This window comes from Crocuta crocuta, unplaced genomic scaffold, assembly GCF_008692635.1.
Source record: "Crocuta crocuta isolate KB4526 unplaced genomic scaffold, BGI_CrCroc_1.0 scaffold580, whole genome shotgun sequence".
NCBI classification, from domain to species: domain Eukaryota; kingdom Metazoa; phylum Chordata; class Mammalia; order Carnivora; family Hyaenidae; genus Crocuta; species Crocuta crocuta.
The window spans coordinates 377,490-394,283 of NW_027527940.1; the positions used below are offsets into that span (position 1 = coordinate 377,490).

Consider the following 16,794-nt stretch of genomic DNA (forward strand, 5'->3'; position numbering starts at 1 on the left):
GATGTTCATATGGGTCCTGAATAAATGAGAATTAAAAATATCAAGCCTAATTTGGGACACAGATCTAAGTGTCAATATTTTGCTAAGATTGCTAAAATCTAACCTGACAGAGTGTTTTTAAAATTAAAAAATTTTAAATTCACTATCTAATTTTCTTTGGTGGTAGGAAGAATGACACTCATATGGACAGAGATGCTGCCTGCCGATATGGTGCCATTTTATTTTGGAGAAAGCTGGCTAGGGACACCATTATGAAAATTTCACAGTGGCCTTTGTGACAAAATAATGAATACAAGTAAAGGGCAATACAGGAAGTCTATCCTGCCTTTCAGAAAACTGCATTTGGATATTGTAAGCAGGCAAGTGCAACATTGGCTTTGTGGCCTGGTGAACTCCAGCATATCAAATACTGGTAGGCAATTCCCCACCCCACTCCCGCCCCTGCACCAGTAAGATTAGATATCCCCTGGTGACCTCTCAGTACTTCCCTCACACCTCTATTCATTCACTCTACAAAAAGTTACTGGGTAGGAATGCCTTGGTGGCTCAGTTAGGTAAGCATCCAACTCTTGATTTTGGCTCAGGTCACGATCTCACAGTTCATGGGATCAAGCCCTGTTTTGGATGCTTGGGATTCTCTCCCTCTCTCCCCCCACCTCTCAAAATAAATAAATGAACATTTTAATAAAAGTTACTGGGTATCTACTCTGCGCCAAGCGCTGTGCCAGACACCTGTATACACAGTGAACAAAACATGGTTCTCACCCTGAAGAGCAAACTGGAAAGGACAAGTCATCTACTGAGGAGACAGAGATGTAAACAGAACTTTTCAAAACAAGTTGAGAAGTAGTTTAATGGGGTAGGTAGAAAGGGCTAGAAGGTATCCCACAGAAGCTAAAGAGGAAAGTTTTCCGGAAGTAGAAGGAGATTTAAGAGACCCAAAGGAAAGTAGCCTGTTTCAAGAAAAGCAGACTGAGGAAGGCTTCCCAGGAAGAGAGCAAGGTGTGTGCAAAGCTGAGAAGACGGGGGACAGTGCAGGAAGGTACAAGTGCTGGGCAGAACAATGGTGGTAAAGGGGAGACTGGGTGCTAGAAATTGCTGTGGAGACCCTAGGCCATGGGAGAGTTGTAATGAAGAAGCAAATGTCTACCCCAGGGTCCTTTACATGTGGGCTGAAGCCAGCAGCGGCAGCATTACCCAGGGGGTTGTTAGATTGCAAAATTCTCAGGCCCACATTAGACCTCCTGAATCAGAAACTCTGAGTTATATATACATATATATATGTATATATATGTATGTATGTATATACATATGTATAATAGCAATTATATATAATCTGTGTTTTAGCACGTTTTGTAGGTGATTCTAATGCATGCTAAGTTTGAAACCATTGGTTCTCAATCAGAAGTAATTTTACCCTCCAGGAAACATTTAGCAATGTCTTTGGTAGACTTCTGGCTGTAAGATTGATAGGAGTGGAATATTACTAATATTGAGTAGCCAGGGATGCTGCGAAACATCCTAGAATGCACAGGTCAGACCCCTACAACAAAATCCAAATGTCAGTTGGGCAACAGTTGAGAAGCTCTGAAACTTTCCTTCTTCCCTTCCCACCTCTCTCTCTCCAAAGCCCAACTTCTTTCTTTCTTCCTTCCTTCCTCCCTCCCTCCCTCCCTCCCTTCCTTCCTTCCTTTCTTTCTTCCTTCCTTCGTTTCCTTCTTTCCTTCTTTCTTTCTTTTTTTTTTCTCATCTATCACTCATCATCTACTTCCTTTAATCCCACTTGTTCCTCTACAAATGGCAAAACACTCACAAGGCCATAAAGTACTGCTTTTCTGCATTTTTATTTATTCAATTACACACAACCCTCCCCTTTTATTCAATTAATAACTCCCTATGACAAAGTGGATCTATTGCTAATGGACATGTTATTTGATTTCTTTCCTAAACAGGGTCAGTTATCTCACTGGGAATGGGATGGAGCTGCTCAGAATACAGACGAGAATCATCACACTATGCCTGAAGCTAAAGCTCTTGCCATTCCGCATATGAGCTGACACACGGAGTACCAACCAGCCAGTAGTCCTGATTTTGACGTGAAAGACAGTTCCGATGGCAAGTGAAGCTTGAAGTATCTTAGCTCTTACAGGAGACAAGATATTAGGGACAACTCTGAGTTTCTCTTCAAGAACATGGAAGTGTGTCTATTGAGAATTCAAGCACCAAGTCCACACAGAATGGTCTTAAGCAGAGATATATAAGGTCACATTAGAGAAACTGGATTCTAATCTGATAACACTGACAAATCATAATAATTCTATCAGAAGAAGATTTGAGAGGCAAAAAGGGTGAGGAAAATGTAAAGTTACAAAGACAAACATTGGTAATGCCCATCTAACAGTTTCCAGGAGATTAGGTGCCCTGAAGGATCAACATGAATGCTTTGTCTGCCTAATGAACCTATCCTCCCATAGTGGAGGTAGATGCCCCTGGCTTTCAGAGGCTGAAGCCATTCACCCTCCCTGTTATCCAGCACCCTGGGCTCTGTTTTCAGGCAATTATAGCAACCATCTTATAGTTGTTGGCCCACATAGAGAAAATGCCCTGATTAAGCTGATGTGACTGCTGAGTGTGCTTGATGCACATGTTTCTCACTCAATATGAATCAATTGGTCCTTAGGTTTATAGGATCTGGTTTCTACTGATTTTACTTAGTTATCCTGAATTGGAAGAATCAACTCCATGATAACATAGAGCTTCTGGACTTCCACAGTAGAAGGAGGGTCAGTTCTTGGAGCATAAAAATTGCCTCCTGGAGTCTGCTTCTGACATTCGGCTTCTTCTCTTCCTTTGGTCACCCTCACAATATGTCTTTTCTCCGAACTTGTATATTCCCATGATACCCAAAAAGCATTTGTGGTAGATTGAAAAAAATGGCCACCATACTTTGCAGTTCCTCTCACCAAGTGGCAGAGTTGATTTCTTCACTACTTGAATCTGGGGTGGCCATGTGACTTGCTTTGGCCAATAGAATGTGGAGGAAGTGACCTCGTATGCGGTCTGTGACTAGACATTAAGAGGCTTTGCAACTTCTGTTCTTGCTCCTTTGGAATGCTAAGGTCATTGTGTGTACAAGGCCAGACTAGCCTTCTGGATGATGAGAGATGAATGGCTCAAACACCCAGTCATTCCAGTTGATAGCCAATCAAGGCCCAGAAGCAGAGCCACCCTGAAAATACATGAGGGAGTCCAAGCAAGACCAAGAGAAGAACCTCCCACATGAACTCAACTTGCCAGTGCATGGAGTCATAAGCTAAATAAATGGTTATTGTTTTAAGCTACTACATGTTGGATTATGCAATAGATAAATGACAGAGTAATGTTTGTATTCTTAGTAACTCCCAATCACACCATGAACTTATTGCCGCAATTTGTCTCTGAGAAGCCATGGACTTTCCCTCTTGACATAACACAGTTGGCATTTATCTTCTACTATCTCATGAGCTTCAATGGCTCTTGCAGAAGAAATATCCCCTGTATCTTCCATAAAGATGCTAAGAGATTTGGGTAAGCAGTACAGACAACTTTGGGTTTTCCAACATTCACATGAGGAGAAAGAGGAGAGTTAAATACATAAACAATTGCATTTTTCAGACATAGATATCTGACCTTCAGCCGGCGGTCTGGATCTCCACTGCATAGAGAATTGACTGATACTTTGAATGATTTCCAGGCTGGGCTTAAGTTATTCATTACAACCTGAGAAAAGAAAGAGAGGAGTGATGGGTTGGGGAGGGTATGCTTGACATTTTCACATTTCAATATATAAACCTTTTGAGAAGTATTGTGCTTATGAAAAGGACAGTTGTCTGGAATAGGTGTCTTAATGAAAACTTGGGAGTAGCACATCTTTTAAGGGTGCCCACTAAGTGGCTTGTTATGAGCAGAACTCCTGTGGTCACTGGCTTGGCTGTTGTCTCATGAATAACGACAGTAATAGTGTCCAGCATGTGGATGCTGGGAGTGATCCCTTCTACACTGAAAGGAGCTGGATTTAGGAAGCAGGTCTGCTTTTGGCCTCTGATAAAGGATCCCCAGTTCTACAGGTGTGTCATTCCTATGGCATAAATTCTCTTCTAGTGAGTACAGGTAAAGACTATTAGTTGATGTAGGGAGTGTAGCAGGACATTTATATGGCTAAAGAATTGAATAGTCTTTGGTCACTCATGACCTCAGGTTAGAGCAGATTCAAGTCAGAGAAGTTTCTAAAGGAAAAATCCCAAGAGCATGCTTACACCAGCTACCATAGGAAGGTATAATACGGCAGATCTTCAGATCTTTAGTGTCACAAACTAAGTCTACAATACAGTGAAATCCTTTTGAAAGCAGCTTTCTAATCCTGCCCTAGAGTCCATACAAGTCAAGTCAGCCTGCCATCACTATGATTCAAATAATTCAAATGGACTTAGAATGTATGAGAATCTGCTCTTAGTCTAGGACTATACTGTGTATTTTAGGATAGGGGTTCCCAAAGTGTGGTCCTTGGAACAGCAGGAGAATGAGCATCACCTGGGAACTTGTTAAAAGCGCAGATTTCTAGGCTGTGCCCAGACCTACTGACAGAAACTCTGGAGGTGGGCCCCCTAGATGATTCTGATGCATGAAACTTGAGAACCACTGCTCTAAGGTCCATACAAATGAAGTCAAATAGAATTTTGTCATATCGATTTTTCTTCCTGTGAAAGTTATAGTTAGTAGGTCTTAGCATTATAAAAAAAATTAATTCTCTAACCAGATAATATAATTATTTTATAAGTTATTCCCTCTTCTACTGGGTTCCTTAATATAACCATGAATTATTGATTCTATCATGGACTCATTATTAAATTTCTTTTAATGCATTAAAGTACAAAAATTATGTTCCTGTGGGGCTTTGTCTTGTGCCCCGAAACCCTGGAGGTGATCAGAGTTGTAGTGAGAAGAAAAGTTAGATAAAAGTATTTGGGTTAAAGTTCTCACCTTTATATAAAGACACTAAGAAGTGGTATTTAATTGCAAGAGTTTTGAAAAATAACAGATCAAAGTTTCAAGTAGAAATTTCCTATCAAATTAGAATCTGTGTGTGTGCATGTGTATGCTTCCTCCAAGAGAACAGTATTGCCTAGTATTTACTTCATATCTGTTGAATAAGAAAGAGGAAAAAAAATCAATGTTACATTGTTTGACTCATTGGAAAAATGTTACAATCACATTGCTTGTGAGACTCCAGAAGCCCCTCAGCAATTAGGTATGGGAGGAGTTCTAGAGATTCTTGGGAGTAGGAGAATTTACTAATACCAATAATGAGAAAAGGGCTGGTGTCAGGAGCAAAGGAGAGGGGGATCTTGGGAGAGAAGTCTGATGATACACCCCCATCTCCTTTCTGTCTGCACATTTAAGCCCCCATTCACTGACAGGAATAAAAGCATGAATGGAGGCCTGGGTGGCTCAGTCAGTTAAGCATCCAACTTCAGCTCAGGTCATGATCTCACGGTTCGTGGGTTCGAGCCCCGTGTCAGGCTCTGTGCTGACAGCCTGGAGCCTGCTTCAAATTCTGTGTCTCCCTCTCTCTCTGCCCCTCCCCTGCTCATGCTGTCTCTCTCTCTCTCTCAGAAGTAAATAAAACATTAAAATTTTTTTTAATTAAAAAAAAAGCATGAATGGATACCACTTCTAATTCTCCCCAAAGTTTACTTACTTCTCCTGAAAGAAGTATGTCCCACCAAAGGGGTCTGAATCTGTGAAAAGAACTCTATTTGGTGGTGGCAATCAGGTGCCACTCAGGAAAACTACTGTTGTACTTCAAACTATTCTCCAGGGGTTAAAGTCCAGAGAATCATATTGTACTATAACATATAGTAGACATATCTATACTCAGCTCCATTTATTTATTCATTCTTATATTAAGCACATTTTAAATTAAATGCCAACTATAAACTAGATGGTATCCATAGACTTTGCCCATCCAAGTCTATTTCTAGTATGGGGTAGTGGGGACATGGAACCCCCACTATCATCCTATGAAAGTCATGAGGGCTCCTTCTTCCTTTACTCCACCACTGGTATATATATGTGTATATGTATGTACACACACACACACAATAGTCTTCTCTCAGCCCTGTCATTTCTCACAATCACCTACTTCTTCCTTATCAATGTACTTCTCATCCCCACAGACCCTCTCTTGGTCTAGCTTATAAACAAAATGAGAAGTGGGGATTGGGGTTGGTTGTTGAGTGGGTGAGTGGCACTGGGTAGTGGGTGGTGGGGTAATAAGGGATAAGGTTTGGCGCTCCAGAGAGAAAGACAAGGGGGCTTGAGAAGGGGCTGCAGCGAGACCAAGTGGCAGCTGAGGCACAACAGCCATTCACATAATAGGCCTGACAGCAGCCCAGTATATGAACTTTTGCTGGGGAGGCAGATGGGCCTACCAAATTATTGTGAAGCTGAGGCCAAACAAACTCAATTCAAACCTCTGCTCTCCCACTTGCTAACTGTGAGAACTTGGAAAGTCACTGGCCTTCCCAAAGCTTCAGTTAATCAACTATAAAATGGGGGTAATGATAATCATGTCAAGGGATTGTTATGAGAAGTAAAAAAAGTAATGCATACAAATCACTTAGTACAATGCTTGGCATTTAACCATACTCATTATGTTAGCTAATATTCATATTTTAATGATTAGAATTTTTCTGTCTGTATTGAAGGTCTACAGTGGAAAATTTGGGTGAGAGAGGGTCTTCTTTATCAAGAATAAAAGAAGCTACAAAAGGCAGAGAGTCCTCTTAAGGACAGCAAAGACTCCAGGCCTGAGTGCACAGCTACAGACATTAAGAAATGTAAGGGGTTTCTCAAAAGAGGTCAATTTATTATCTTAGGAGATAAGATGGCATAACTGAAGGTAACTCTTCTCACCTCAGTTCGGTGTACAAGCTGCTGGGTTGCATCATCATTCATACGAAAAATTTCCAGAAATGGGTCAGATTTACTGAAGAAATCCTAAAATAGATTGACAAAAATTAGTTATTCCCCACCTACACACATTTGATCCTGCCTTGGATCAAGTACTGCAGGATGTGACCCTTTCCTGCTTTGTTCTTCATCTCTGTGATCCACCCTTGGCTAGAATGAGTTGCATCTGAACTCCAGGTCCTTTGAGAAGTACATTCTTGATTGAAATCCGAAGTATTCTTCAAAGATCAATTCAAATGCCAGTTTTTGGAAAGCAATGTTCTGTTGTATTAAACATACTGATTAGAGTCATTGTTAAAACCTCTGTCTGATGACTATGATATATAGATCACTTCTGGATCTATTTTTATTATCTGTTTCTTGTTCTGCCTCTTGGTATAGCAAATACTGTGTAAAAAAGATTATAAAGGCTTCAGATGAGTTTTTACCAAGAGTCTGGCAAGCAGTTACAATGGGGGGAGTCACCTGACTCCAATTAAGGTTGAGCTATTTAGAGGTAGGTTTCTTCAAAAATCTTTATGGTGCAATATATTTTTGATTCACTTATTCTTTGAAAATAGTCTTTAAAGGCCTCCAACTGAAAGGCTTTGTGTTTATAAGGGCTGTTGTTTCTTGACAAGCCCTCAATACTAATTTTTGTGAGACTCTCCAAAGCTCTGTTTATCTCCATAATGTCTTGGCTCTAGCTTTTTGTTCAGTTTCTTTTTATGCTGCTATTTGCTAATTAGTGGTTGTCTCAGGAGAGTAAGACATTCAGACTATTTCTCTGAAGCATCTCTGAATCTTGAACCCCAGATCTCTCAGCATCCCTGAACTTCAGTTTCACTTCTCCCGGACCACGAGATTATAAAGGACCTCTGCTTACTTTCTTATTTCATAGTAGCTATTTTCTACTAGGCTCCTTAGCATCTCTACCGATGATGTTTTATGAATCAGGCTTGAGGAACTTCCTTGAGTGGAAAACTTGGGTAGAATGTCTGAATCACCGCAGTGGATTGCCCTTCTCTCATTTTTGGCCCCTCAAAACCTGATGGCCTTAGGACCCTCAAACAGATGTCTCTTGGATCTTATCCAGTGTTTCTAGCCATTTTCATTGGAACAACAATGTAAAACAAGCCGGTACTTCAATACTGGAAGCAGACATATCCCTATCCTTCCTGTACACTTAGTTTCTATCCCAAAAGATTATGAATGCTCAGAAAGAAGGAACTATATCTGATTTTCTTTTATAACTCTACCATTTCCTCGTCTTTTACAATGTCTAAGCTTTAGTGGTACATTGTGTTTCTGGAATGTATGAATGAATACATGAATGAATGATATGAACAACTGGTATGGAATAGGAGGCTATCTGAGCAACAGCCTTAGTCATCAAGTGATTCCCCCCCTTNCTCTCTCTGACCCTCCCCTGCTCACGCTGTCTCCTAGAAATAAATAAAACATTAAAAAAAAAAAAAAGAGAATGAAGCCAAAAGCCATCCTACTCTTCAGCTTAATGGAATATTCTCAGGAAATATACTGCTCATAGATAGAGTCTTTGTGCTTGATGTTAATATACAAGGAAGTATAAAACTTGGTTTCAACCCTTCAAAGTACCATCTGGTTTGGTGGTAAGACAAGTACACAAATAAACATAACTCAAAGCTAAGTATAAATGAATGACTGAATGAGGAGAGAGGTTGCTGCTGGATTTTCACTGGGAAATATGGTTTTGAGGAAGGTATTTTGAGGGATGGAACAGAATGATTGCAGGTATGAAAGAGTGAACAGAGAGGCACACTAAGCAGCTTAATTCCACGGCAGCCTAAGGATGTGGAGGGGAGTTCGGGACAATGCTGACAAAGTCAGCTCCATGATGTGAAGGGCCTTAAATGCTCATCCAAAGACTGCACCTGCTTGGGAAGCAGTTGAGAGCTATATCATATCTTGAGCAGGAAAATCATATGACTGGCTCTATAATAAAGAATATCAGCCTAGAAACTAGAAACTTTGTAGAACACCTTAGAAAGAGAAAAGATGGGAGACAGGAATATTTATTTCCCACCTTGTGGTTTTCTTGCCCCAGCCTGTAACTAAACATCATGAGCCACAACATTTGGAGTCTGGCGTATAGTCTCGCATTCTACTTTTGAAGGTACGAAATTAACATAACCTTCACTGCGTCAAGAACCCTCAATGGCTATTTTTGTCAGTAAGTCTGTACTGCAAACTCTGTCCATCCACCAAAATGGCCCATTTCCCTCCCAGACAAACTGGTAGCTGATTCCTACCTCTACTCCTTTTACCCAAGACATTCATACTCCTGCCCTCCTCCACTTATTGTTTCAACACTCATCATAAAAAATTGGAACCTCCCTCTTAAGTCCCTTTCATAATGGATGTGAGCCACATTAGCTTGTTCCTAGATGCCCTTGGATTCCTCTCTTGGAGCTTCGGGCTTTGTATCCTTAAATAGACTGTTGCTCCCTCAGGGAACATGCTGGTGAATTGCACTTAAAAATTGCTGACCACACTGAAGGAATTTTATCAGTTATTTTTTTTCTTTCATTGATATGTTAAACTTCTGTTATTATTTATATTTAAAAATAGAAAGTATAGAAAAAAAAAAAAGAAGGGAAAAAACCCAGCCCATACTCGTACCCATAATTCTGCAACTATCAATAACATTCTGGTAAATATTTTTATAGAATCTAGACATAATTTTCTTTTAAAAATATATTTGTAATCATACTTGACATATACTTTAATACCTTTTTTTTTCTCTTGGCAGTATATCACAATGCTTTTTCTATTTTATTTTACATTCCTTTAAAACACTATTTAGTGAGGGGCAGCTGGGAGGCTCAGTCAGTTGAGTGCTGGACTTCAGCCTGACTCAGGATCTCACAGCCAGTGAGTTCAGCCCCATATCAGGCTCCCTGCCGTCAGCACAGAGCCTGTTTTGGATCCTCTGTCCCCCTCTCTCGGACCCTCCTGGGTTCATGCTCTCTCTCTCTCTCAAAAATAAACACTTAAAAATAAAATAAAATACTATCTATAGGGACAGGACAGAGATATTGTCAGGAGGATATAGAATAAATCAAGAAGAAAAGATCAGATACCATTTCTGCCCTCATGTATCTTAGAATCTACTATGGGCACACTATCTTGAGTGAGTACTGCTTTCAAATCCTGACTCCACTATATACAATCTCCATGATCTGGGGCAAGATATTTAATTTCCCTGAAGCTCAGTTTTCTGGTCGGTAAATGGAAAGGATGTCACATTTTGCCTCCTACCACTGTGGGAGTCACCGATCCATGTGATATGTTGAGTCCAGCACCTGGCAATGACAAGTACTCAAAAAGTGTTGAGTACTCAAAAAGTGTTGTTGCCACAATTATTAGCAATAACAGACACAGTGTATGAGGACACTGTAAAGTACTACACAACTATCAGGGATGATTACAACTACGGACTCATCTGATTCTTAGAAATAAAACAACTCATAAGCAGCCCAAAAATATCTTAAATGTACACTCAAAAATTTGTTAAGTAAAAACAACAACTCTGGGACTAATTGTATGGTTGCATGAAACAAAATGGGATTTTTGGCTTTCTTTTGCTTGACCATCAGCATTAAGATAGCCTTTGGGACAGCTCAGTGCAAGCAAGGTTATTAATATAGGCATTTTACTGAAGTTTTGCTCTGGTAAAATTTTTAAGAATTGGAGGCTATATCACCCTGCCCTTTTAGTCCAATATGAAAGACATTTGTCAGCCAAGAAGGCAATAAGCAATCAGCTGAGATTTGGAATAGAAACAGACGCAGTGCATTTCTATGACAGTGATTAATATGGAATATTGGAATAAGAAAAGATTATCTCTAAGATTTGGGGCCATACCCAAACTCTGTAGTTTCTACCCTTGTGACTTTGGACAAGCTGTTTAACCTTACTATGCTTCATTGTAAAATGTAAATAATAGTAATAATATCCACCTTTGGGAATATGGTTTTGAATTTTGGAGATAATATAAGTTAGATACCTTTGTACACAATAGATGCTCATTAATTATAACTTGCTGTCATCAACTCAGACTAGGTTAGTTTTCAGGCAGGCATACTTGAACATAGTAAAATCTCAGCACAGTAGGTAAAGATTTAATGTTGTTTTAGAACAGGGGTTGGCAAACTATAGCGTGTGGCCTAAATCCAGCTCACTGCTTGTTTTGTGAATAAAGTTTTATTGGAAGGCTGTCATACTCGTTCATTTACATATTGTCTATGGCTGTGTCCATGCTTCAGAAGCAGAGCTGCGTAGTTGGGATAGAGATTATCTGGCCTACAAAATCTAAAATATTTACCATCTGGTCCTTTATAGAAAAAGTTTGCCCACCTCTGCTTTCGAGACCCATTTGTTTGTTTATACAGTATCCCATTGATCTAGCATCTTGGGAACACTAAAAATGGAGTTTATACTGATTACTAGTACAGATGTGGAGGTCACCAGGGAGAGAATTAGTTCCAGGATACCAACACGAATACTTTCTGAGGAAAAAGAGGAGAAAGAATACTCTTTGTTAGCCTGAATGTTCTAAAGTGATTACATTCATATCTCTACTTACTTATTAGATTAATTGCCAACTAGCTGCTAATGTACTAAATGTACTTTAGAAATTAGAAAACCCACCTCTCCGTTAAGTGAATTGCATTAATGTTAGATAAATAAGTTACTTCTTGCAAACTTAATCTATTTTATGTGTGGTTGTGATTGAAGACTAACTCTCAGATTTCAAGGACTCTGGATTTCGATCTTAGGTAGATGGCTGCTGATTTGCTGGAAAAGCAACTTAAACATGATTGTTTCTAACAAAAGAAAAGGGGCATTTCTCTGTCGTGATTTTGCAAAGTACGTAGTGCTCCCTGGCATAACTTACAACAGCAGTTCTCCAACTATTTGGTCTTTACATTCTTGAAAATTATTGAGAACCCCAAGGAGATTTTGTTTATGTGGATTATGTCTTTTGGTGTTTATCCTATTATACACTAAAACTGAAATTTAAAAAAATATTCATTTGTTACATCATTCCAAAAATAATAAAAACCTGGTACATCATAACAAAAAAAGCATTTTAAAGGAAAACAATTGCATTTTCAAAATTTAAAAAATAGTCAGAAAAATGGCATTACTTTACATGTTTGCAAGTCGGTTTAATGATTTAATGGCTTAATAGAAGGCAAAAGGCGTCTCATGTCTGTTTCAGCATTCAATCTGTGGTGGTATTAGACATCTTGCTACTTCCAGAAAACCAACATACACGTGTGAATGGACGAGAGTGAAGAAGGAAAATAATATCTTAGTATGATTATGAAAAGTTTTGACCTCTTGTATTCCCCTGAAAGGATCTTGGGACCTTGAACCACATTTTGAGGACTGCTGCCTACTGCATACCTTCACCTCCCTACTCCCTGTTCCTATTTCTCTGAAGTAAGTGAAAACATTACCAAGTCCTCCACATCTAGAGATCATTTCAACCTATATTCATTTATGTTTTGTCCTGAAGAAAAATTTAGATTTTTGTTAGGCAACCTGATTGAATCCTTGTGTGTGTGTGTGTATGTTTGTATGGCCTTGGTCAGTCATTTCACATCTCTGAATGTCATTGTTCTCATCTGTAAAAGAAGGCAGTTGTATTAGATCAGAGGCTTTCTACCTGACATATTTGGGTATCATAAGGTTACCAGAATATTACAAGGGGTCTGGGGAACCAGATGACCTACAACCATTGTTTGAGTTGGATATAGCATAGCTTCACCACATATTCATACTGAAAACTTTCAAGTGTATGTAGAAATTAGTTGCCCTCATGATACTAATTAATCAAATTTTAAAAATTAAGACCTTTATTTATCTCGGTGGCTTTTAGTCATGATACATCTCCTCAATTAATAGACAAGTTTAACTGCTAACATGTAGGTTATGTAGGTAATGCTAAAAGCAAGAAAGAGTTTCTCCTTGATAAACTCTGGGAACTATTTTCCTAGCTGTGACATGAAATAATTGTACTATCTTATTCTGATTCTATCACAAAAATACCTTGGCAAATTGCATTTTCCTAAGATGGCTACCACCATGTCCACTGTCCACATGCTTTTCTACAGTACAACTTTGCCACTCCCCTGTCTGAGTGTGGAGTTTAACTCCCCTCTCTTTGATTCTGGGCAGGCCTTATGACCTACATATAACTAACACAATGCAGCAGAAGTGGTGCTGCATGACTTCCAAGGCTAGGTCATAAAAGGTCACAGAGCTCTTCTGCTCTCCTGGGATGCTTTCTCTGGGAAGAGCCAGCCACCGTGTGGGAAATGCGACTAACCCAAGACTACTATGTAGGCATGTGGCTGACCAACCCAGATGAACTCAGCCTTTCAGCCATTCCATGTGCCTGGCATATGACTAAAGCTAGACTGAACTCTCTAGACAAGCACCTCCCCTAGCTGTCATTGAATGACTTCTGTCAGTATCATAAGAAGCAGAAGAACTACCCCACTGAAGAACCATGCCTGAATTTCTGACCCCCAAAATCATAACATGTAATAGAATAGTTAAGTCACTAGGTGTTGAGATGGTTTGCTTTGCAGCAATATATAACCAGAGGACTAGTAGTATCTGGGTAAGTCACTAGACCTTGCTGAGCCTTGGTTTCCTGAAGCGGGCTCAGATCACTGATGAGGTGATCTTCCTGGTATCATCTTAGAGCTCCTTAATTCTACAACTTTCCCCCTTTTCCACCTGAGGCCATTTACCTTCCAGTCCAAAGAGGAGCAATGGCCTCAGCCTTCTCCTCTGTGTATTACTAAGGAGTCTGGGCTAGATACCACCACATTTTGAGGGATCTGCAGTCTACATACCTGGGGGCATTGAGGCTCAGCAGTGATGAGGGCCTTGGATAATCAACCCAGACAAAGGTGGGAATGGCCACCTAGAACCATATTAAGTGCTACATGAGATTTTTTTTCAGTTTTGTGAGCGAGTGCTCGCTCATTCAAATGAAGGGAAACTGTCCAAACACCCTTCAGAACACTGTTCAAACACTGTTCAGAGCTAATGGGCCCACTAACAAATCCCCAAGTCCTCTTGCACTGTAACAGAAGTCAGTTAGAAGGCAGATTAGAGATGCTTAAGAGACTGTTAAGTAGAAAGAAGCCATTATAAGCCATTAACTGAGGAGCTTAAAACTGCTACCTACTGACCCAGTGGCTTATAATGGCATCAGGAAAAACACTACAAAGAAATTTGGTGAATTATTCCAAAACAGGGGGAGATAATGGGAAAGGAAGAGCATAATAGCCATTAAGAAATGAAGATTAAAAGCTTACATCCAAGTGACATCAGTGCATATCACAGTTCCTAGCACCTGTTCATGCTAATGGCAAAAGGTAGTGAAAGTTCATGAAAGTTTCACATAATCTCCTCAGGACACTAAAAACATCCAAATATCACTCACTCATAAGGATAAAATCTTTCCTGATGTCCTTAGGCAGAATGAATTAGCCTTTTCCAGATACTCTGATTATGCATCACTTATCACATCCCATCATGGCTATAGTATTACTTATATCACTTGTTAAAATTTATGTTTCACTTAGACGGTGAGTTCCAGGTTGTGGTTGTGAGAATGGTTTAAATCATGTCTTTTCTCCACCATCTGATGCATAACAAGCATCCAGCAAAGATTTGTGATAAACGATGAATGAAGAATGAATGAACAGGAGGAGGGGCAAGATGGCGGAGAAGTAGGGAGCTCTGTACATTGCACTCGCCCCCATATCTCACACAGAAAAGATCTAAAGCCGTAGATAACCTTACAAAACCCAAGAGATTGGGAGAAAAAGGATGCAGAATACACTGAGAAAGCCTTCTAACATGAGTGCGAACTGGGGAAGATAAAATCAGGCCAGGATCAGAGACTCAGAGGGACTGGGGCAATCCCTCTCTGCGGGGAGTGAGAGGGGAAAGAGAGAGTCTGAAACTACTCAAGACACGGTCCCTGTCACTGGGGAACAGAAAAACCTCTGCTTGGGACACAGAAGGACCGTGCGCGCCAAATCCCTCCGCGCCAGGTCCCTGCGTGCCAGGCCCCCGAGCGCCAACTCCTCCTGGAGGGGCAGCGCGTCCATCACTCCTTTGTGCTCCTGGCTGGCTGGACCCCTGGAGGAGCCACGCGCATACCGGGCCTCCACGCTCCTGGTTTGGCTGGACACTTAGAGGGAAGATGAAGGGCTTAAAACTGGGAGATTTGCTCGCGAGTTCGTGTTTTTGGTGATGAGACACAGAGGAACCCAGTTTCCCGCTCTCCACCGGGCCCAGAGCGGCCCCCAGGCAAATCCCCATCCTTGCTCGCCAACCTAACCTGGAGGAGAAGGGAGCGGTGATTCTGGCTCCATCCTCAGGACTAGGCAAGAGTCTTGGAATTGCCCTGAGGGGATCTCCTGTGAGGTTGTGTCTAGGGCAATTTCAGTGGGGCGCGTGGACTGGGATTTGGAAACTAGGCATGGTCTGGGTTAAAGAGCGTGACGGACTTTGGCTGTGCCCCCGGCACGGGGAGTTTACACACCCAAAAGAGTGAGGTGCAGCACTTGGTTCAAAAAGAGACTGGAGGGCTGCCACTCTCCTCCCCACAACTGCCAAGGCAGAACTCCCTCCTGACGCATTGGATCACACCACACCCATCCCTACTGGAGAGAGCTGCCCTCCTCCCCCCCCTCCCCGGACACTGACCTGATTAATTCTGGTCACCGGCTTGCTTAAACAGTCACATTTAGTCCATTCTGTAGATGTAAATTCTACACATACCTACCTTATCATCTCTTTCTCTCAGGAGTAATTAGGCTATATAGTTTCTCTGGATAACACCAGCATCCTTCTCTCACCTCTCCAACCATATTACACCCTATAGCTCTTTGAAAAAAGCATCTTATCCCTTCTGCCTGTTCGTTCTATTTCCAATTTTGCCTCATCCCCTCCCTGTCTTATTTCTCTTTCTCTATGCTCTTCAGTCAGCAGTGCATACACCTGGCTATTTAACTGTAGCTGGGAAATCCGGTTATATGCTTTAAACCGTTCTTTGTCCATCAGTTTTCTTCTACTTTACTTTTCTTTTCTTCTTTTTGACCTTTTTATGTATTTTTTATTTTCTATTATTTGCCTTCCCTCCTCCGTCTTTTCTCTTAACTTTTTTGTTTTCCATCTCGGTTTGCATGTTTGTTGCATTTGTCTGTGCGTTTGTGTGCCTCTGCTCCCTGTGTGTTTGTCTGTCTGTTTTCTTCTCCAGGGCTACCTCAAGAAACAAGCCAAAGTACACATGGTAGAGAGTCCCAAATATCACTACGAGTAGGAAAATAAAATAACCAAGGTCTCAACAAGAGAGACCAAGAGATACCATTCAAAAAACACTCTCTGAAAGGATAGGCCCTGGACAGTCAAAGAGTCTTCTTGGGTACAGCAGTGCTCACAGGTACAGAGAGCATAACAACTCTTTAAAACTAACAAGAGACAGAAAGCTAACTAAAATGATGAAATGAAAGAGCTCTCCTTCAAAGAAATTCCAAGGAGAATTGACAGCAAATAAACTGCTCAAAACAGATATAACAGCATAACTGAACAAGATTTTAGAACACTAATCACAAAATTAATAGCTGGGCTTGAAAAAAGTATAGAGGACATCAAAGAAACTATGGCTACAAACAACATGGAGCATAAAAATAGGCATGATGAATTTAAAAATGCAATAAATGAGAT

General features: G+C 40.6%; 1 protein-coding gene across 1 annotated transcript in view; it reads right to left on the bottom strand.

Annotated features, from left to right (window-relative positions):
- CPNE4 (copine 4) overlaps positions 1 to 16,794 on the bottom strand; it is a 462,890-nt gene that overhangs the window by 109,110 nt on the left and 336,986 nt on the right. The window contains exons 6-7 of the mRNA XM_077752280.1: positions 6,955 to 7,038; positions 3,670 to 3,759 (exon numbers count right to left, since the gene is read on the bottom strand). Of these exons, the coding sequence (XP_077608406.1) occupies positions 3,670 to 3,759; positions 6,955 to 7,038 (174 nt within the window). The remainder of the gene's footprint in view (positions 1 to 3,669; positions 3,760 to 6,954; positions 7,039 to 16,794) is intronic.